Source organism: Neolamprologus multifasciatus, chromosome 16 (assembly GCF_963576455.1).
Source record: "Neolamprologus multifasciatus chromosome 16, fNeoMul1.2, whole genome shotgun sequence".
Lineage (NCBI taxonomy): Eukaryota > Metazoa > Chordata > Actinopteri > Cichliformes > Cichlidae > Neolamprologus > Neolamprologus multifasciatus.
The window spans coordinates 31,638,784-31,660,454 of record NC_140454.1 but is presented as its reverse complement, the minus strand read 5'-3'; the positions used below and the strand labels follow the sequence as shown (position 1 = coordinate 31,660,454).

At 38.6% G+C, this 21,671-nt stretch overlaps 1 protein-coding gene across 1 annotated transcript; it reads left to right on the top strand.

Annotated features, from left to right (window-relative positions):
* The first annotated feature begins 6,850 nt into the window (after nt 1-6,850).
* On the top strand, nt 6,851-19,308 carry LOC146501088 (lactase/phlorizin hydrolase-like). The gene is made up of 17 exons (XM_085136101.1): nt 6,851-7,510; nt 7,781-7,851; nt 10,153-10,230; nt 10,323-10,416; nt 12,374-12,458; nt 12,566-13,244; nt 13,340-13,988; nt 14,086-15,624; nt 15,736-16,004; nt 16,133-16,423; nt 16,516-16,714; nt 16,800-17,002; nt 17,086-17,192; nt 17,330-17,461; nt 17,558-17,781; nt 17,934-18,167; nt 18,719-19,308. The coding sequence occupies exons 1-17, from the start codon at nt 6,898-6,900 to the stop codon at nt 18,910-18,912; spliced, it is 5,661 nt and encodes a 1,886-aa protein (XP_084992227.1). The 5' UTR covers nt 6,851-6,897; the 3' UTR covers nt 18,913-19,308.
* The last annotated feature ends 2,363 nt before the right edge of the window (nt 19,309-21,671 follow it).

Genomic DNA, 21,671 nt, shown 5'->3' with positions numbered 1-21,671 from the left:
GGACAAATATTTGTGAAATTATGATACATTTGTGAATGTATTTTAACAATCTAAATATGCATATGTACAGACAGATACATTTAAAAAACAAGAAAATTATGTTTTATTACATTTACAGTGATTTTAGGTTAATTTACATTTGAAATGTAAAATCACAGTCTCTTTATGTAAATTTAATGATATTCTAGAAGAACAGTAACTGTAAAGCACACAGTAAAATACTTTTATATTACATTTTTCTTTACAGTGTAGTGGGCCATATGATTGTTGGGTCTTTCTCTGTATGTATGATTGTAGGGTCTACCTTATAATATAAAGCACCTTGAGGTGACTGTTGTTGTGATTTGGTGCTGTATAAATAAAATGTAATTGAACTGAAATATAGTTAATACTACACATAGAGATCTGATGACACACACTTTTCAATAGGCTCACACAAATCTCCACACAGATTGAAATGCACTCAGAGAGATTGAGCTATACACAAACAAATATAGTTTTCTACAATATTCTTTCTCCTGCTTGAATAACCTACACTCCTTATCATGACCTTGGGACAGGTGTTCATGAAAGATATAATCTCACAAAGCAGGGTGATCATTTCTGAACATGAAATAAATGTGGATAAGATAAGATAAGATAAGATAAAACTTTATTGATCCCACAACGGGGAAATTTTTGCGTCAACTGAGCTCAGGTACAGATATCAGAAGGAAATAAAAAAAAAACAAATAAGTACAATCAATGAAAAAAAATAAGATAATACACTATATAGAATGGTAGCATACACAGTATGTGATTATGGATATAGTTGGAAATATGGAAGACATAAACTATATAGCTTGATATAGCTATTAGCTAGTAGCTATAGCTACTATTCCTATTTATAGACATGTACACACACACATGTACACACTAAATATACATATGTATACATATACAGACATATATACCTGCACATGTCCATACACATGGAAGGTCCATTATGCATGAAGTGGTGACCGTGGATGTTCACAGTGTCCAGTGACTTATGAAATTGTGATTGAGGAGTTATAGAGTCTAACTGCTGTTGGGATGAATGATCTGTGAAAGCGCTCCTTCCTGCAGCGAGGGTGTTTCAGTCTCTGACTAAAGGAGCTGCTCAGCCCACTCACATACTCATGCAGTGGGTGATGTGGGTTGTTCATGATGGATAAGACAACAAAACAAGATAAAGGAAATCTAGTGTAACACCCAATACAATTATGGTGATAATAAATAACTACGCTTACAAATTTAACAGTATCTATGTTTTAGTGTCTATGATGAAGAAAAAAAACTAAATAAATAAAACAAACATAGCTCTGCCTGTCTTTGTCACAGGTGTAGGGTGCTGTGTAGGGACCAACCTAACCCTATACCTAACAATTTCTGAATAGTATATAACTACATTTGATAATAAAGCTAATGAGACAGAATAGTTTTAAAAATAAATTCTTAGTCATAAAAGTGAAGAAAATGTTATTTTCATTAACACGCATAGTACCAAATATAGGAATTTCCAGGAGGTGATCAAATGATATCTATGAAAATAATTTGCTTAAATATGTGCACATTTTTTTATTTTCAACACCTACTTTACCTACCCACGATTTTGAGACGTGCTGTTCTGCAAAAGTCAGTTAATTCAGGTTAAAATATAGTTGGAGGCAAAACATGCATGTATTTAACAAAATTATTTCATCATTTCAAACTGGAATCGTTATAACAATGTGTAGAAAAAAAGGTCTGAAGCTCACCTTTTTTAGCGAATATATAGAAACTCCAGAATTGCGTAGACTATGTACTGATATTTTCATTTTTGCAACATGTGTTTGCTCATTTCAACCTGAAAGTTGATTGAAAAATGCATTACTTGTGAATGTGAAGTATTCTACATGCTTTATTTATATTACATTATAGTGAAATATAAAGAAATATAAAATTTTTAAAGATATTCATATTTAAACATTTCTGTTGATTTCAGTGTGTGAAAGATATGTAATGATTTGTACATCTAAGTTTTGGCTCAAAAAAAAAAAGACAGTTTGATACTAAGTTATTCTAAACTTTAGGACATTCAAATCAAAAAGTGAAACACATAAGGAATAATTAAGACATGTTGTTTTGCTTTATTGTTTTTTTAATCTTGTAATCTCAAGGTCGTTTCAAATCTCTTAGTCATTCTTTTGTCAACCCTGTTCAATAAACGGAATCTTATTGATTAGGGTGAGGGTGTCGCCTTTTGATTTGAGCCGTACAGATTAGGCATTTATGATGATTACTTTTTTATATAACAAAAAGTGATATAACTTCATACGTGTGGATCAAAGTTCAAGTGATCTGGGACATGGCAAGATTTCATTAGTTACATTAAGTAATTATCTTATATTTGACATTGAGAAAGTAAATGTTCAGTTTCAGTCTGATCAGATCTTTGTAATAGTTATTTGAGGTCTATTAACCTCCTCCTCCAACAAGGAGATTACGTTTTTGGTAGCATTTGTGTTTGTATGAGTCTTTCTGTCTGCAAACACAAGAGCTCTGAAAATTTGCAATAATTTCTTTGTAGCGGTGTAGAGTTAAAATTTGGCTTGCATGCATCAAGGACTTCATGGGCAAATTAATGTTTTATTGGTCAAAACTGATCAAAAAGCTTTATAACTTTGGTGTTTTGTCAATATGTAGAAACTACTGTATAAAGATTTAAAGTATCATTTCACATTTGACTGTTGGCCTCTCAAAATCACCAGGTTGCTCTGAAGGTCAAAGTGATATTAATACTATATAGAACTATTAAAAGCTGTGTTTCTTACTGCCATTATTTGTATTGACAACATACATGCATAAAGTAAATTATATATGGGCGTGATGGACTTTTCTTCCTCTTGTACCTTCCCGTTGTTGTGTACATTTCAGTGTTTTTCTGTAACGCTACCAATCTCCGACTTGTAACCCCATGTAATGTCTGTGTTATGTGTGTAAGGTCGGGGGGGGGGGGGGGGGTCCCATTTCACTGCAGGGCAACCTGCATGTGACAAATAAAGCTTTGATTGATTGATTGATTGATTGATATACACACATATACAATGGGGCAAAAAAGTATTTAGTCAGCCACCGATTGTGCAAGTTCCCCCACTTAAAATGATGACAGAGGTCAGTAATTTGCACCAGAGGTACACTTCAACTGTGAGAGACAGAATGTGAAAAAAAAATCCATGAATTCACATGGTAGGATTTGTAAAGAATTTATTTGTAAATCAGGGTGGAAAATAAGTATTTGGTCAATAACAAAAATACAACTCAATACTTTGTAACATAACCTTTGTTGGCAATAACAGAGGTCAAACGTTTACTATAGGTCTTTACCAGGTTTGCACACACAGTAGCTGGTATTTTGGCCCATTCCTCCATGCAGATCTTCTCAAGAGCAGTGATGTTTTGGGGCTGTCGCCGAGCAACACGGACTTTCAACTCCCGCCACAGATTTTCTATGGGGTTGAGGTCTGGAGACTGGCTAGGCCACTCCAGGACTTTCAAATGCTTCTTACGGAGCCACTCCTTTGTTGCCCGGGCGGTGTGTTTTGGATCATTGTCATGTTGGAAGACCCAGCCTCGTTTCATCTTCAAAGTTCTCACTGATGGAAGGAGGTTTTGGCTCAAAATCTCACGATACTTGGCCCCATTCATTCTGTCCTTAATACGGATCAGTCGTCCTGTCCCCTTGGCAGAAAAACAGCCCCATAGCATGATGTTTCCACCCCCATGCTTCACAGTAGGTATGGTGTTCTTGGGATGCAACTCAGTATTCTTCTTCCTCCAAACACGACGAGTTGAGTTTATACCAAAAAGTTCTACTTTGGTTTCATCTGACCACATGACATTCTCCCAATCCTCTGCTGTATCATCCATGTGCTCTCTGGCAAACTTCAGACGGGCCTGGACATGCACTGGCTTCAGCAGCGGAACACGTCTGGCACTGCGGGATTTGATTCCCTGCCGTTGTAGTGTGTTACTGATGGTGACCTTTGTTACTTTGGTCCCAGCTCTCTGCAGGTCATTCACCAGGTCCCCCCGTGTGGTTCTGGGATCTTTGCTCACCGTTCTCATGATCATTTTGACCCCACGGGATGAGATCTTGCGTGGAGCCCCAGATCGAGGGAGATTATCAGTGGTCTTGTATGTCTTACATTTTCTGATGATTGCTCCCACAGTTGATTTTTTCACACCAAGCTGCTTGCCTATTGTAGATTCACTCTTCCCAGTCTGGTGCAGGTCTACAATTCTTTTCCTGGTGTCCTTCGAAAGCTCTTTGGTCTTGGCCATGGCGGAGTTTGGAGTCTGACTGGTTGAGGCTGTGGACAGGTGTCTTTTATACAGATGATGAGGTCAAACAGGTGCCATTCATACAGGTAACGAGTGGGGGACAGAAAAGCTTCTTACAGAAGACGTTACAGGTCTGTGAGAGCCAGGGATTTTCCTTGTTTGAGGTGACCAAATACTTATTTTCCACCCTGATTTACGAATAAATTCTTTACAAATCCTACCATGTGAATTCATGGATTTTTTTTTCACATTCTGTCTCTCACAGTTGAAGTGTACCTCTGGTGCAAATTACTGACCTCTGTCATCATTTTAAGTGGGGGAACTTGCACAATCGGTGGCTGACTAAATACTTTTTTGCCCCACTGTGTGTATATATATATATATATATATATATATATATATATATATATATACACACACACACACACACACACACACACACACGTGTGTATATGTGTGTGTGTATAATAAAAAAAAATGTAATCAATTAATCGCAATTAACACATTAAATTCCTTAAAATATATATACATATATAGATACACTGGGGGTGGGAATTTAACGTGTTAATTGCGTTAATTGTAATTTATATTGCAATATATGTGTGTATATATATATGGATTATGGATGGATTATCTCAGTTGTTTTCCTGACTAAAGTTTGGTCTGTTTATACCATCCTGCAATGCCCTCAACCCTAACCATTCGGAACCCTCACGGTAACGTTCATCGAGTGGAAAAAAGTTAGCATTCATCCTCCAGCTTCACTGTTATGTTATGCTAACATAGCTGTGTCGCTAGAAATCACGTAGTGCATCATTATATACCAGCTAGCCCAACTTCAGTAACCCTGCAAACGTCACTGCTGTTTAGTTTTCTGTCTTTATTTATGTTGGAAGTGATAGCAGAGCTGTATGTTTTAAGCTTTTCAGAATTTTTCCAGTCAGAACATGGTATGTCATGTTTAGTTGGAAACTAGCGAGCTAACTTCCTGCTAACTTCTAACTCCATTAAATTTAAATAAATTCTGTTTTCATGGATGCCTGGATTTAAACTTAATTGTTACACCTGGTAAAGCAGCAATGCTGATCATTTTATTAAAGATGAAATAATTCAGATAGTTTTTAACTCTCAGTGATGCCGCAGTGTTTGTTTGACTTTGGGACTTGAAGTGGACTGACCCAGATTTGGACCCAGATTACTCCAAGTCCGCGAGGCTCCTGACTACGGAGGCCATAATGCTCCGACAATCCATCAAGCGGTGCGGCTTTGTAGCTTGCCAAAGTCATACTAAAACATTTTTTGAGCACTGTGTATCACATAAAATCGGTTTGAGGGCAGTAAGCACAACCAGAATTCATACATGAGGCGTGCCGATTTGTAAGGCGAACTGCCAATTTCTGAGAAAATTAAAGTATTTTAAGTGTGCCTTATAGTGCGAAAAATATAGTAGTTACTGCTATGTCCAGTTGGTTAATCATCACCAGTTTGTTTCTATCTGGAAGTCCCACGGTATATTAATTTGGTCGGTAATTCTCAACCACCCATTTGACGTCGGGACTTCCAGGCCACACTCGGTATAGATGTTGCTGTTTACTATGTCGGCCACTTGGTTATGGCCTTCCATGTATGTCCTGACTCTTGCACCCTGCTGTTGTGTACTAGATTGTCTCAGCATCATCTTTACACAGCCTGCACCTGGGGTCTTACCTGGTGTGGTAGGCCCCAGCATCTATTGATCTTGTGCTAAGGGCTTGCTGCTGTGCTGCCATGATTAGTGCCTCTGTGCTGTCTTTCAGTCCAGCTTTGTCCAGTCACAGGTAGGATTTCCTGAAATGAGACGCTTCTTCTTTTTGACAGTGTTACATTCCATGCAGAAGCGTGTCCTTCCAAGATGGTTCCTCTTCCTGCTCCTCATCCTTCTTAGATTTCTGCTGACTGAGGTATTCACTAAGCACATGGTCAGTTGTGGCCATCTGGTAGAGGACTCGAGTTTGATGGGTAAAGACCGCATGCAGAGCGAGTGGGAAATTTATATATGAATTCTATTACTATTAATAAAACTAAAACAAAACTAAAACTAAATTTGTATTAAATAAATCTTTTTGATACCTTGTTGCACATAAAAAGGCTTCACAGACAACAATAATAAAAGTGGTAATAATTATAACAACATAATCTTTTCAACACCTCTGCAACACTTAGACAGTAAGATGTTAACTATGTTAAACTTAAAAACAAACCAACAGAAGTCAAAAGTAAATAAAAGACGAAAATTAAGCACCTTGGGTAGCAGTAGTAAAATTAATGACTAAGATATGATTCTATAGCAATAAAAAGTATATCAGAGCTCAAGAACAGAAGATGGGGAAGTTGCTATCTCTACAGTCCAGAGTCTATCTGGCTATATCTCAAAGCTACAATAAAACACGTGTGATAACTAGATGAGGTGCCAATAATAATAATTGTGTAACAATGTAATAAAAAGGAAAAATATTGCTGTTAAATAGCTCGGCTACACTCGAAAAATATCAGTTGTTCTGTTTTTGAGCCACAATGAAGAAGCTGTTGTGGGTCTTTTGTCTGAACATTTTTTGTCTCCGTGGTTGTCAGAGCAGTGAGGTAAATGGAAGAGAGGACTTCATGCTTCTTGCAGGGCCTCTGACAAAGCAGGTGGTCAGAAGCTCAGACAGAAGCATAAATGATGCCTTTGACTGCAGTCATCCTGTTCCTCCTGGCTCTAAGCAGTACTTTGAGTACCTGCAGAGCAGAGGGGTGACCCACTTCAAAGTACCGCTGTCATGGGCTCAACTTCTTCCTACAGGCCACCCCAGCCAGCCCCAGCAGGCTGTGGTTAGATGTTACCAGACCCTGCTGAAACAGCTGCTGGAAGCAGGTCTTCAGCCTCTGGTCATCCTTCATGGATGGACAGTTCCAGAGTCTCTGCAATCAAGGTATGGAGGCTGGGAGAGCCGGGAGCTGGCACAGATGTTTCAGCAGTATGCAGAGTTTGCCTTCCAAGAGTTTGCACCACTTGCACACTCATGGGTGACACTGGATGGTGTTTGGCATGACGGGCAGCCTGCACATGCTCCCAGTTTTCTGCAGAACATCCTTCAACTCAACAAGAACATTTACCAGATGTACCATCAGCGCTTTACTGACAAAGGTGAGTCAAATTAACAGGAAAAAGTGAAGATTAAAGACAAAAGAAAATGTCTAAATTTATTCTTTTCAGAATTATTCACTAGTCAATACTTGTTCTTATTTCTCTGAGGCTTGAGTTCACTTAAGGTTTTGCTTATATGTAAGTGTCTTGAGAAATCACCTGTAAAAATAAATTTCCATCAGTGTATAACCAAACTCAGTTAATAAAATCTTTCAGCATGTTCAGCAGTTCCAAACAGTAAAAGTGCTTTTCATGCTTGCGTATTTACAGGCAGACGTCTGTCACTTGGACTAAAAACTAAATATGTGGCTTCTCTCTCTGATATTAAAGCTTCAACAAGTGTAAGTTTTTTCTTTTCTTGTATAGATACATAATCTATACAATAATATATGTATAGTCAGAATTTCACCTCCTTGCATGATTTTTATTTAGGATCCTAATAAAATTTTCGGTTGTTGATATTATTTTGGCAATAATCAATTAATCAATCAATCAATGTATTTATAAGCACATTTAAAACCAACACAGATTGACCAAAGTGCTGCAGATAGTAAAAATTAACAAGTAGTGGTGTGCGGATCCTTCCGATACCAGTAGTTTATGTTCTAGAATCGATTCTCATATTAAAATATCAATATTTTTGTACTTTGGGGTAAATTTGTAGTTTATCATTAACAGGATCACAATGGAAAGAAACTATATTATTTGGATCGTCTAAATTAGAAGGAACTACTTCCTCTTACGCCTTTCATAGTCATATGCGAAATATGGCTGTATAAATGTGTCGCAGCCCCTTGGCATGCACACTCACAACAATGACTGAGCATAAACAGAGTCATGTGTTGACGTATTGTACCTCCACAAACAGCCGAGACGCAGTTTGCGATACATGTGGCTGTCTTGCCAACACCACTAACCTTGTCAAACACCTCAGAGTAAATCATATCACAGAATATGACGAGCGTATGTTGAGGCGAACTGAAAAGGAGGAGAGGGACAGGTGCTGCTAGGGTGAGACACACGTCTCTCACGGAGTCCTTTAGTGCTGCAGGCAGGCAACGTTTTCAAATAGGCACAACTTCAAGTTATTTTTATTTCTATATGATAATTCTGCATTATTAGGCAATAAGAACAAGTAGTCTGATGTCCTGTAATCATTATGAAGCTATATTATTATATTATTATTACAATTACATAATACAAGTATATATGAAATATAATGAAACAGTCTTTGTACAAAGTATCAGTATCAGATCAGTATCGTCGATACCACCCTGAATTTTACTTGGTATTGGATCGGAAAGGAAATCAGTGGTATCGCTCATCACTAGTAACAAGTAGATCAAACACACACACACACACACACACACACACACACACACACACACACACACACACACACACAAAACTTAGTCACAATTAAAAGCCAGAGAGTAAAAATGTGTTTTCAAAGGAGTTTTAAAAATGTCAAGTGTTGGAGAGATCCTAATTTCAAGAGGCAGACTGTTCCAAAGTTTGGGCACAACAATTGGAAAAGCCCGGTCTCCTGTGTTTTTAGCCTGCTTAGGGACAACTAGAAGCAACATATCAGCTGACCTAAGAGCTCTATTTGGAGTATTTTTAGTTAACAGATCAGAGCGGTATGACGGAGCTAATCCATTTAGAGATTTAAAAACAGTAATAAAATCTTAAACTCAATTCTACAACATACTGGAAGCCAGTGTAAATGAGCCAAGACTGGTGCCAAGAGTGCCTGTCAAGAGTTTGGCTGCAGCATTCTGAACTAGCTTGTGACAAGAGAGCAGAGCCTGGCTGATACCAAAATAAACACTGTTACAGTAGTCAAGCCTGGATGAAATAAATGCATGTATCACTTTCTCGAAGTCAGCAAATGACAAAATGTTCTTAGTTTTTGCAAGGACCCTGAGCTGGAAGAAGCTGGCTTTTACAACAGAATTTATTTGTTTCTCAAATAAAAAGCTGCTATCAAAGAACACTCCCAGATTCTCTGCAAAGGGATTTCTGGTCTTTTTCAGAGGACCAAGGTCAACCTTCAGAGAAAAGCGATGCACATTAACTGGCTGTTGTAAAATCATATTTGCTTCTTGTAGATGATTTTTCTTTTTTTTATTAAACTATTTCTAACCAATCAAATAATTATTAACAATTTATTTATTATAAATGTAATAAATAAATTGTTTGATTTGTAGTTCAATTTTTAATTATTTTCCAATTTTTTATTTATTTTTAATTTTGGTTTTGTTGAAGGCATTCAACACCTCTTTACACCACACACTCTAGTGACAAGAAAGTAACAAGAACAGCAGCACTAACATACGTGAGGTTAATCATTCCCAAAGGAAATTGGAATCATTGTCACCAAACCTGCAACTACTGATTGCTGTTATATTTAATTGGGCATATAATTATATACTTTTTTTGTTTGTTTCAAAGATGATTGACTTGGTTTTGTATTTATTTAAAGGATGGAAATGGCAACATAAGTCCGCTTAATCACCTTAAAATATATAAAAAATTATGATATAATGGTTCACATACATTTCACATTAAGTCTCTTCTCATTATGTCCCATCTCAGAATGACGATGTGACAACATGTTGTGTATCTCCTGTTTTGAACAGATGGACTTCTTGTCAGTGCACATTGACTACAACTGTGCCATCTCTTCAGAGTTTGAAAATGAACTGAGGAACTTACAGGTACAATAAGCATTATAAGATGTTTTTTTATACGTTGCATTTAACATTTTGCTGATACAGCAAAGCTACATATGTTTCATTTTATGTTGTAGATTTTGAGCAGGAACTTGCCTATCCTGATTTACAAGATGAGCGCTCATGATTGTTCTCCCAATGATTACCAGCTTCTTGGAGATTTCCTAAATGGTAAATGTCATGACAGCTTTTTGACTTTGCAAATATAAGATATTAATAATTAATTAAAACTAATTTCCCATAATAGACATGAGAACAGTACCTCATTTTATGAATGTGCAGCTGTATATATAAAAGAAACAATACTTTCCAGTGGCTGTCTTAGTAGAGATTTTGTTTTTGTCTACATGAAATTTGTACTCATGGTGCCTAATAAACCAGTTACCAAGAACATACCAAATGAATATGTATACTAGTGATGGGTCGTTCGCGAACGAAATGGCTCTTAGAGCCGACTCTTTGAAGTGAACGACGCGAGCCGGCTCCTTATTGGGAGCCGTGAGGTTTTTTTTTCTTTCTCTCACCCTCTCTCTCGTCCTTTTTTCCGCTAAACTCCGCATGCGCGGCCTGTACTTTGCGCTGGGCAGAGGGGGGAGGGGCGTTAGTTACACTCACAGTAGCACAGGAACAGAGCCAGAGAGAAAGAGAGCGAGGGACAACTTCACATTAGAAAGGTATAGTAATCATCCACTATTTTCAGTTGCAGATGATAAAGGATTCAGAAATCATGCAGGCCCATATGACAGAGAATGTGCATCTTCTTTTTGTTTTAATATTTTAATTTATATTTAATTGTGTTGTGGTTTGCAAGTGTTTTGTGTTGTTTCACGTTAAGTTTGTTCAAAAGGGAAAAGGTGAAAATTTAAATAGTTAAAAGTTTAAAATGTAAATAGTTGTTCTTTGTATTATATGATTTATTTATTACATTTTATGTGGAGTGAATAAATAAAGTATATTTATGGTGGCCCTTAGAGACAAAGCACGTACAAACTCCAAAACACGTACAAACTCCTAAGCATGTACAAACTCCAAAACACGTAAAAACTCAGAAGCACGTACAAACTCCAAAACACGTAAAAACTCAGAAGCACGTAAAAACTCCAAAACACGTAAAAACTCAGAAGCACGTACAAACTCCAAAACACGTAAAAACTCAGAAGCACGTACAAACTCCAAAACACGTAAAAACTCAGAAGCATGTACAAACTCAGAATCACGTACAAAAGACAACAGAAGTGCTCCAGGATGCTAGGGCGCAGTGTTGAGCTTTTGTTACCTAGTGGCTACACAAGCCAGCAAGTATCAACAACCGGATTTGGTGTGTGGTAGTAACAGGTAAATAAACTTTTTTTTTTTTTAAATTATTTGAATATATATGAGTGCTTGTGTATAAATACACAAACCATACACACATGCTTTCAATTGTGTAATTTAAGTGATCTGGGTAGCTCTGTTTTGGAAGTTCAGTAAACGCTAGAAATGTGTTTTAGAGTTTGTACGTGCTTTGTCTCTAGAGGCCATATATAAACATATATAAATAAAACGACTTTTTTTACATTAGTAATTCCTTTTCTGCATAATTTTATATTATTGTTAATGATTAAATAATTAAAGCAACAAAACAACCTGAAGAGCCGGTTCGGAGCCGAAAGAGCCGGCTCTTTTTAGTGAGCCGAGCCGAAAGAGCCGGATCTCTAAAAAGAGCCGGAAATCCCATCACTAATGTATACGTCATACATGTAATGTTAAATGTTTCTGTGAATATATCATCACTTAATAATGTGAACAGTGTACATCCTGTCAAAAAATGGCATTGTAAAACAGCTATCTGAAGATATTACGGGATGGCAGAATAAAGAAAAACCAAAGGCCACAACATCTGGGCAAATCCTCTGGTGTTGTTAACCAAACAGAATGCATTAAGATAAAGTTCTAAATCTTGGGAGTGTTATCATGTCATTAAATCTTCTTGTTATGGGCCAGTGATGTTATATAAGGCACCCATAGACTTAGCACACACTTACGATGTTTTTTCAGTAATAGTGAGTACATATTGTTACAATAACAAATATCAGAACTATATCAGAACTGAACTTAAAAAAATTCATGTTTCTTGAACACAACACAGTCTTGATGGACAATGGCCTGAATATTGTGGGATGTGACATGAAGGACATGTTAGGCAAGCTGGACATGGAAGATGCTCTTGTCAAGTAAGAGTTCATTTTCTGATTTATATGTACTGGAATTCTGTTGGTTTTTTTTTTCTTATTTGATTAAAAATTTGCTTGTATTTTTCATGTCTCTCTTTTTCCAAAAGTCATGGCATTTCACACCACGCCAGGATGACAGGGTTAAGAAACAGTTATCAGACTGTGTGGGATAAATTTAAGTCCCAGACCACAGCAGAACGAGATCTTTTCCTTCAGAAATCATTCCCCTTTGGCTTCCGGTGGGCCACCTCCAGCGTATCCTTTAAAGTTGAAGGTGGCTGGTCAGAAGGCGGGAAAGGAGAGTCTATTTGGGACCGGTTTGGTCATGAGGGCTTGGCCTTTGCAAATCAGACAGCTGACCTAGCTTGCGACAGTTACCGTAAGGTAGATTATGATGTCTACCTTCTGCGAGGTCTTCAGGTCGACACCTACCAGTTTTCCATCTCTTGGGCCCGTATTTTCCCCACGGGGTACCGACAGAGCCAATCAGAAAAAGGAGCTCAATACTATGACCAGCTGATAAATGCTCTCATTGCATCTGGCATACAACCTATTGTCACTCTGTACCACTGGGATCTGCCTCAAGCACTCCAGAATTATGGTGGATGGACCAATGCCTCCATTGTAGAGGCCTTCAAAGACTATGCAGACTTCTGCTTCTCCAGGTTTGGAGACAGAGTCAAGATCTGGAACACATTCAATAGTCCCTGGGTAGTGAGCCATGCTGGGTATGGTACTGGTGTGCATGCCCCAGGAGTAAAGGACTATGTGGAATCTTCCTATCAGGTGAGAGTGATGTTATTAGAATACTACAATTAATCACTTTATTACAAGTGTAATTATTGCACTAATGTATTTAACATTTGATTTTGCATTATCAGGTCACTCACAATATTCTCAAGTCCCATGCTGAGGCCTGGCATGTTTATAGTGACAATTACAGGAAAACACAAGGAGGAAAAGTGGGCATTGCCTTGAACTCTGACTGGGCTGAGCCCAGTGACCCTGCCAAACCTGAAGATGTAGCAGCTGCAGACCGTTACCTGCAGTTTATGCTGGGCTGGTTTGCACATCCCATATTTGTAGACGGAGATTATCCTGCAATACTCAAAGATCAGGTAGAACAGAAGAAAACTGCATGCTCTGACTCTGTGCCAGCAAAGCTCCCAGTTTTCACTCCCACAGAGAGCCAGAGGATACTTGGTACTGCTGACTTTTTTGGTTTAAATCACTATACTTCTCGGCTGGTCAACAACAGTGATGGTGGGTGCACCCCTGGTCCTGACGGTGTTGGTGACTTCCATGCAACTGTGGACCCCACATGGAGTTCCACAGCTTCTGACTGGATCTATTCTGTTCCTTGGGGACTTAGAAGGCTCCTGAACTACATTTCAACAGAATACCTGAATGTTAACAAATTACCTATATACATAACAGGAAATGGGATGCCAACAGATTACAGTGTTGACAGTCTCACTGACAACAGCAGAATGGACTACATGAGAAGTTACATCAATGAGGCCCTGAAAGGTTAGTGTTGGATTTCCCCAATTTGAAGGCACATTTTTTTTAGAGAGAGTTAAAATAATTCAAATATTAATTTTGTTTTTGTTTGTTCATTTTGTAGCAACACGCATAGATGGAGTGGATGTGCAGCGATTCACAGTGCAGTCACTCATGGATGGATTTGAGGCAAACCAAGGCTACAGCCAAAGATTTGGTCTTCACTATGTCAACTTTGAAGTCGGATCCAGACCAAGGACCCCAAAGCAATCTGCATATTTGTACTCTGAGATTATCGAGCAAAACGGTTTCACTTCAGAAAAAAGTAAGAAGTTTAAAGCTGCAGAAAGGCCATTAACTCGACGTTTAGCTCCTTTACCACCCTCAGAAGTTCCATCTCAGGCAAAGGTAGTTTGGGAGAAATTCTCTTCACAGTCAAACTTTGATAGACAAATGTACCATTATGGCACTTTTCCTGAGGGCTTCAGTTGGGGAATTTCTTCTTCGGCCTACCAAATTGAAGGTGGCTGGAATGCTGATGGCAAAGGTCCTAGTATATGGGATACATTCACTCAGACAACTGACACTATTCCTGATAAAGCAAACGGCAATGTAGCCTGTGACAGTTACAAAAGACTTAATGAAGATCTCTACATGCTGCGGGCTCTGAGGGTGAAGTCATACAGATTCTCTTTGTCCTGGTCCAGGATCTTTCCTGACGGCACACGTAAGTCCCTCAACCAGAAAGGTGTTGACTACTACAACAGACTCATTGATCTTCTTATAGCGTACAATATCAAACCCATGGTAACACTGTACCACTGGGACCTTCCTGAAGCTTTGCAAAAGGTCAATGGCTGGGAAAGTGCAGAGATGATTGACATTTTTAATGACTATTGCGACTTCTGCTTTGCTACTTTTGGTGACAGAGTGAAATTCTGGATAACCCTTAACCAGCCTCAGACAATTGCATGGTCTGGATATGGACTTGGAAATATGCCACCAAATGTTGTGGACCCAGGATATAGACCATACATAGTTGCACACAACCTCATTAAAGCCCATGCCAAGGCCTACCATACATATGATGACAAATATCGTCAGTCTCAGGGTGGTCTAATATCCATTGCCCTCAATGCTGATTGGTTTGAACCTGCTGATGTCAACGTAGTCCGTGAAGTGGTAACTGCTGACCGGGCAATGCAGTTCCAACTGGGATGGTTTGCACATCCTATTTTTAAGAATGGTGACTATCCTGATGCACTGAAGTGGCAAGTTGGGAACAAAAGTGAAATCCAAGGTCTTCCACAGTCAAGACTTCCTTCCTTTACTGAAGAAGAAAAGAACTTCATCAAGGGAACTGCTGATGTATTCTGTGTAAATCATTACACTACAAGGGTAGTGAGCTATTTTACAGCTGCACTTCAGCCTCACTCCTATGAATGGGACCGGGACATGAGAGAAGCAGAGGAACCTGATTCACCAACTACAGCCATTCCTAACCAAAAAGCTGTGGCCTGGGGCTTGAGGAGACTCCTCAACTGGATCAAGGAGGAGTATGGTGATCCAGAGATTTATATTACTGAGAATGGAGCAGCAGTAGAATGGGATGACTTTGAAAGAGTAATGTTTTACAAGACCTATATCGATGAGGCTCTCAAAGGTGCAGTGATATAAAAACATTTCAGAAGATATTTAACAATTTCCACCACTGCCATGACTGGTTGTTCATTTATTTTGTATGTATGTGTTTGCATTTGTGGTTACATTACAGCCAATGACCTTGATGGTGTGCGGTTGCAAGGATACACAGCAACAGCCTTTATGGATTCTTTTGAGTGGCTGCACGGGTACAAATTTCTATTTGGGCTGCACCACGTGGACTTCACAAACCCAGATCGTCCAAGAACACCAAAGTACTCAGCTCATTACTATTACAACATCATAAAGGATAATGGCTTCCCCTTTCCAGATGATGAGAAGATGCTTTATGGTCACTTCCGTGAGGATTTCATGTGGAGCACTGCTTCGTCGGCCTACCAAGTAACTTATACTTTTACTGCAATTTTACTCTTACTCAATTAAGCAGTAGTTGGGGAATGATTTGAATACTGTCTTGCTTCCCTTGTTTTCATCTCTTTAAATTATTGTTTTGCATTTACTGTGTCCAGATTGAAGGAGGATGGAGGGCAGATGGAAAAGGTCTAAGCATCTGGGACAAGTTCACTCACAGTCCTTCCAAAATATTAAATGATGACAATGGGGACATAGCCTGTGACAGTTACAATAAAATAGAAGAGGATGTTGCGATATTAAAGCAGCTGAAAGTAAGCCATTATCGTTTCTCCTTATCCTGGCCGAGAGTCCTTCCTGATGGCACTATCAATAACATTAACGAGGCTGGAATCAACTACTACCAAAGACTTTTGGACGCACTGCATGCTGCAAATATCGAGCCACAGGTATGTATAATTCCTTGCATTTCAAAAAGATACATTGGAAGTCAGTGAATTCAGTCAGAGTCATTTTTCCTTTCCTTTCCTTTCTTCTTCAGGTTACTCTGTACCACTGGGACCTGCCGCAAGCTATAGAGGATTATGGAGGCTTTTTGAATGACAGCTTTGTTAAGCTTTTCAAGGACTATGCTGACCTCATGTTTGACCGTCTTGGTGACAAAGTGAAAATTTGGATCACCTTTAATGAACCAATCATTATAACCAACCATGGATATGGCTTTGGAAGCTTTGCTCCAGGTACGGTTTAAGTAATTTTAAGTATTGCTTTAGTGTTGCATGCTCTCTCTTTCTCTGTGTCAAATGTGTCCATGTTTGTCTCCAGGAATCAGTTCAGGACCAGACACTTTGCCTTACATTGCTGGTCACAACCTGCTTAAAGCTCATGCTGAGGCCTGGCATCTCTACAATGACAAGTACAGGGCCAAACAGAACGGCATAATCTCCATCACTGTCAACTCTGACTGGTCCGAACCCAGGAATCCTTATAGGCAGGAGGACTATGATGCTGCAAGACGTGTGGTGGAGGTATGCCATTTCTTCTCAAATCTGACAAAAGGAAATTGACGGCAGTTAGTTTCAAATTACTATTATGTTTTGTCTTTGTGCAGTTCTACCTTGGCTGGTTTTCCCATCCCATATTTAATGGTGACTACAGTGAAATTGTGAAGACAAGAATACGAGAACGAAGTCTAGCTGCTGGTCTACCACAGTCTCGGTATTATGAAGGCTATTATTAAATGCGTAAAAGTTTCTTAGTTATCCTTTAAGTAGCTCTATAGTAAAATACTTTAACTCACATACAAGTCCACTAAAATCAATAAGGTAAGTTTGGTGTCATTTCAATTTCTCCAGTTTACCTGAGTTCACTGCAGAGGAGATTAAGAGAATCAAGGGCACTCATGACTTCTTTGGATTGAACCATTACACATCTGTCCTGGCATTTCCTGCGGACCATGGAGATGCTGCAGGCTTTGATGCAGACAGGTAAGAAGTTAACATTTGCAAAACAAATGCCGTCTTGACCTTCTTCTTCGGGGCCTTTTTTTTATTAAGTACTTTATGGAATTCTATCCTTTGTAGGGGTGTAGTTGTAGTTTCTGATCGTACCTGGCTGGATGCAGGCTCCGTCTGGCTTAAGGTTGCACCATTTGGCATCCGGAGATTGCTGAACTTCATTAAAAATGAATATGGAAATCCACCAATTATCATCACTGAGAATGGAGTCTCAGAGCGGGGCCCTGTTGATCTAAAGGATGGTCACAGGACCTACTTCTATGAAAAATACATCAATGAGGTGTTGAAAGGTATCAAAGCTTCTCATTCTAAGAAATCTAAATCCAGGAATGTCCTGGAGAGGAAACAAAAATACAGATGTTTTGTGTGTAATATGGATGCTTTCAAATTATTCTGCTCTTTCTTTTAAAGTAAGAAAAATAATTTGTCCTTCCCTTTACAGCTTACTTGCTCGATGGTGTGGATGTGCGTGGTTACACAGCGTGGTCACTGTTGGACAACCTAGAGTGGGCTGCTGGCTATATAGAGAGATTTGGCCTGTTCTACGTTAATCGCTCAGACCCTAATCTTCCTCGAGTGCCCAAGAACTCTGTTAACTTCTACACCAAAGTCATAAAGTGCAACGGATTCCCCGACCCTGAATCAGGACATGAGTGCCTGAACCCAGAGTCTGGAGGTAAAGTTATAAAAGATTTGCTCACATACCTGTTTTACAGAACCCAGTTAAACATCTTATCTAATGACAAAATGTGTCATGACAATGTAACAACATTTTATTTAGCATAAAATCCGGTGGCCTCTTAAACCTTTGCAACTTTTTACTTCAATACATTTGACTTCAGTGGTCTTCAACGTAGAGCAGTGTTTCACAAACAAAGAGCAGAGTAAAGCACTTAAAATCATTTTTTGTTAAAGAGACCTGATGAAAATAAGTGTCAGGGTACTGTATCCGCTAAGGTTTGGACTTGTACTTGTTTTCCAGCTTCAGTCAGAACGCTGTTGTTATAAACTGATAAGATTTGCTCAGATACCTGTTTTGAATGATAGACACTTAAATTAAATGTTCAAATAAATAACTTTTCAGCGGGTTAGTTAGTACCCCCTTGCCAAGCCTCTATGATCTCTACTACTGTGCAATAATTAAAATGAAGTTTTGATTTACAGTACTATACTTCAAATGTTCACAAATAATATGACAGTATTGTTTTCATTGTGTCTCTTCTGCAGCAACAACTGCGCCAACAGCTGCACCACCAACAGCTGTTGTCAACATTAACAGCGTGAAATTCCTCGGTCTGGATCTCTCCGCTGATGATGCTGAGACTGGACTTTACACCACATTTGCTCTACTGATTGTTGCAGTAGTAGGAGTCATTTGTGTTTCTGTTTTCCTCTTTAAGATAAAAAAAAAAGCCATGTAAAGTGAACATGTGGACAGTATCAAAATGGATTGAAATTTGTAACTGTAAATAAGCTGATGTGCAGTGTAGCCCCCCATAAACAGCATTTGATTGCAGCCCCTTAAATACTGAACAATACTTGAACTACTTACATCATCAGACATAGTGCGTATAAGAGTTCCCATAACTAATATTGTAAGTTTATCATTGCTTATTCAGTTATTAAATCCTTGTATATTATAATTTGCTTGAGAACTGATCAAGATTATTAAAAGTGTCATTTCATCCTGTAATCAAAATAAAAAAGTAATTTTTGTAATAAAAACACTCATTATAATACAGGATGTAACATGAGCCTCAACCATATTTTTGTCAAATAAAACACTGTAGGAAAAAAAACAATGAATTATGTCATGATTGCTATTAAAACGATTGCTATTCTTCATTTTCTGATTTGTTTTTTCACTTTTTTGTACAGTGAGAAGTATTGTTCAATATTGATTATGGAAAATGTTACCTTGAAGTAACCAAAATGTCACAATCCTGGGTCGTGTGACCCAGCACTTTGAGTTTTCATATATGTTGATGGTTTATGTTTAAGTTTATTTAGTTATCTGAAGCTCCTAGATTGCCCAGTTATAGTTCATTGTTTATTAGATTCCCCTTGTGCCTTCGCCCCTGTGTTTAAGTCTCCCTCACCCTTCATGTGTTTCAGTGATGTCTTTGGGCCTTTCTTAATATGCGTACTTGTGCGTACTTGCGTTCTCATGTACTCGTGATACGTCATCAGTCGGAGACCAAGTACTGTTCCAATTCGAAGTACGCATCAAGCCGAGAACGCGAAAAAGTCCCGGATGTGTTCTTGCTCCGCCCATTTTATCGAGCATGCATCGGTGATGACTTGTGTGGACTTGGTACAGCTAAATATCCCAGAATGCATTTTGTCCAAAACTCAAACGCGGCAATGGCGGACGAGCGGGGCTAAAACTTTTAAATATTACTCTTTCTGGGTCACAAAATAAACTTTTAAGTTCTTTTCAAGCGAGAATGTAGCTGTGTAAACTTCAAATATCTGCTCAGTTTATCAAGATATCATATATTTTGAGTTGCGCAATTTCTAAAGAAGAATGGTGTAGAATTTTGTCATTCTCTGATAAATATATAAGAGAGGCCAGGGGTAAATTTACTCAGTATAAATTAATACACAGATGGTACTTTACTCCATCCAAACTTTACAGAATGGGAATCAGTCCCAGTAATATATGCTGGAAATGTAGTTTAGATCCAGGGACATTTATGCATGCTATTTGGGAATGTAGGAAAGTTTATCCCTTTTGGCAAAAAGTATTGGACAAAATAGGAAGGTGGATTGGTTTGATAATACCCTTGTCACCAAGACTGTGCTTATTAGGGGATCAGTCGGTGTTACCTGGGGTTTCAAAGTATGACTTTGTGGTTATAAAGGTGGGGGTGATTGCAGCGGCTCGAGTTATTCTCAGTGTATGGAAGGAACCATCTCCTCCAGAATATAATAGGTGGAAGGAAAATATGCTGAAAATGGTGTCGTATGAAAAATTCTTGGCTAGGATTAATGATGATAGGGAGGGTTTTGACAAATCATGGGGACGTGTTTTTGGCTGAGATGGTTGGAATTTATTTGGTCAGGGAAGTTATCTTTAGTTAAATTTTATGCTTGCTGCGTTGTATGTTTGTTTAGGCACTCAGTAATGGAATAACTTAAGATTTTATGGTCCTTTTTTTGCGGGTGTACCGATAGTAAGTATTGAAAATAGAACCAAAATGCAAAGGTGAATTAACCATGGGATTGGAAGCTGTCTTTTCTTTTTTCTTTTCTGTTGTTGTTTTGTTTGTTGTTTTGTTTATGTTTTCATGTGGTTAAATGTTAAAAACAAATAAAGACTTCAATTACAAAAAAAAAAAGATATCATATATTTCCAAACGAGCTCCGATGTTTTCGGAGACGTCTGTGACCCGCCAGCTCCATAGCAGACAGCGAGGTCGAGGATTATTACAGCCGGCGAGAACAGTGGACTCCCGGCACATCGTTTTCAACCCCCCCGCGGTCTTTTCGCTACTCAGGTTAAACAAACCCCAAACCCCAGTAGCTGTCTATTGTATTGAGTGTCCACTAAAATAAAAATAAAAGCGTTCTAACATCTCACCTGCTTGTTTTTATTAAGGTATGTACACGTATGTACATGTACACTATTTTTATTAATAGAGATTTCACTACTGAGATTAATGTTTGGTTTATTTCAGTGTTTTATTTGTTCCTGAGTAAACCAGTTTGGCAGTGATTAAAGTTAAGCTTCATAACATATTACTCACAGTTAAATTAAGAGGGGACGGCAGTAAAAACTCCGGACCTGTGACATCATCAAGTACGCTGGTGTTCCAATTGTACAAATCGTGAGTCCGTGCTCGCGTTCTCGCCGAGTCCGTACTCCCGTGCGTTCTCGGCGAGTACGTACTCGGCGAGAACGTGAGTACGTACTCGCGTACTTGAGAATTGAGAAAGGGCCTTTGTCTCCCATCTCCTCCTCTTGTTTACATGTTTCCCCTTTGTGACCCATTTCATCTATCGTGTCCCCCCCCCCCCCTCCCAGCCATTATGTTCTGTTTGCGCTTAGTTTCGTCCATGTCTCATCTCCAGTCCACTTTTCCCTCTGTGTGTAGTTATAGTGTGCGTGTAAATCTGCATGTCTTAGTCTGTCATGTGTTTCATGTCTGCGTGTCCTATGTTATGTCTGCATCCCATT

What these genes read in the sequence shown, in the direction of transcription:
- LOC146501088 (XM_085136101.1), top strand. Translation starts at nt 6,898, where the DNA reads ATGAAGAAGCTGTTGTGGGTCTTTTGTCTGAACATTTTTTGTCTCCGT. An exon ending in CATCAATGAGGCCCTGAAAG is followed by an intron (nt 13,989 to 14,085) that starts GTTAGTGTTGGA and finishes TTCATTTTGTAG; the next exon opens with CAACACGCATAGATGGAGTG. An exon ending in CTTTGGAAGCTTTGCTCCAG is followed by an intron (nt 16,715 to 16,799) that starts GTACGGTTTAAG and finishes GTTTGTCTCCAG; the next exon opens with GAATCAGTTCAGGACCAGAC.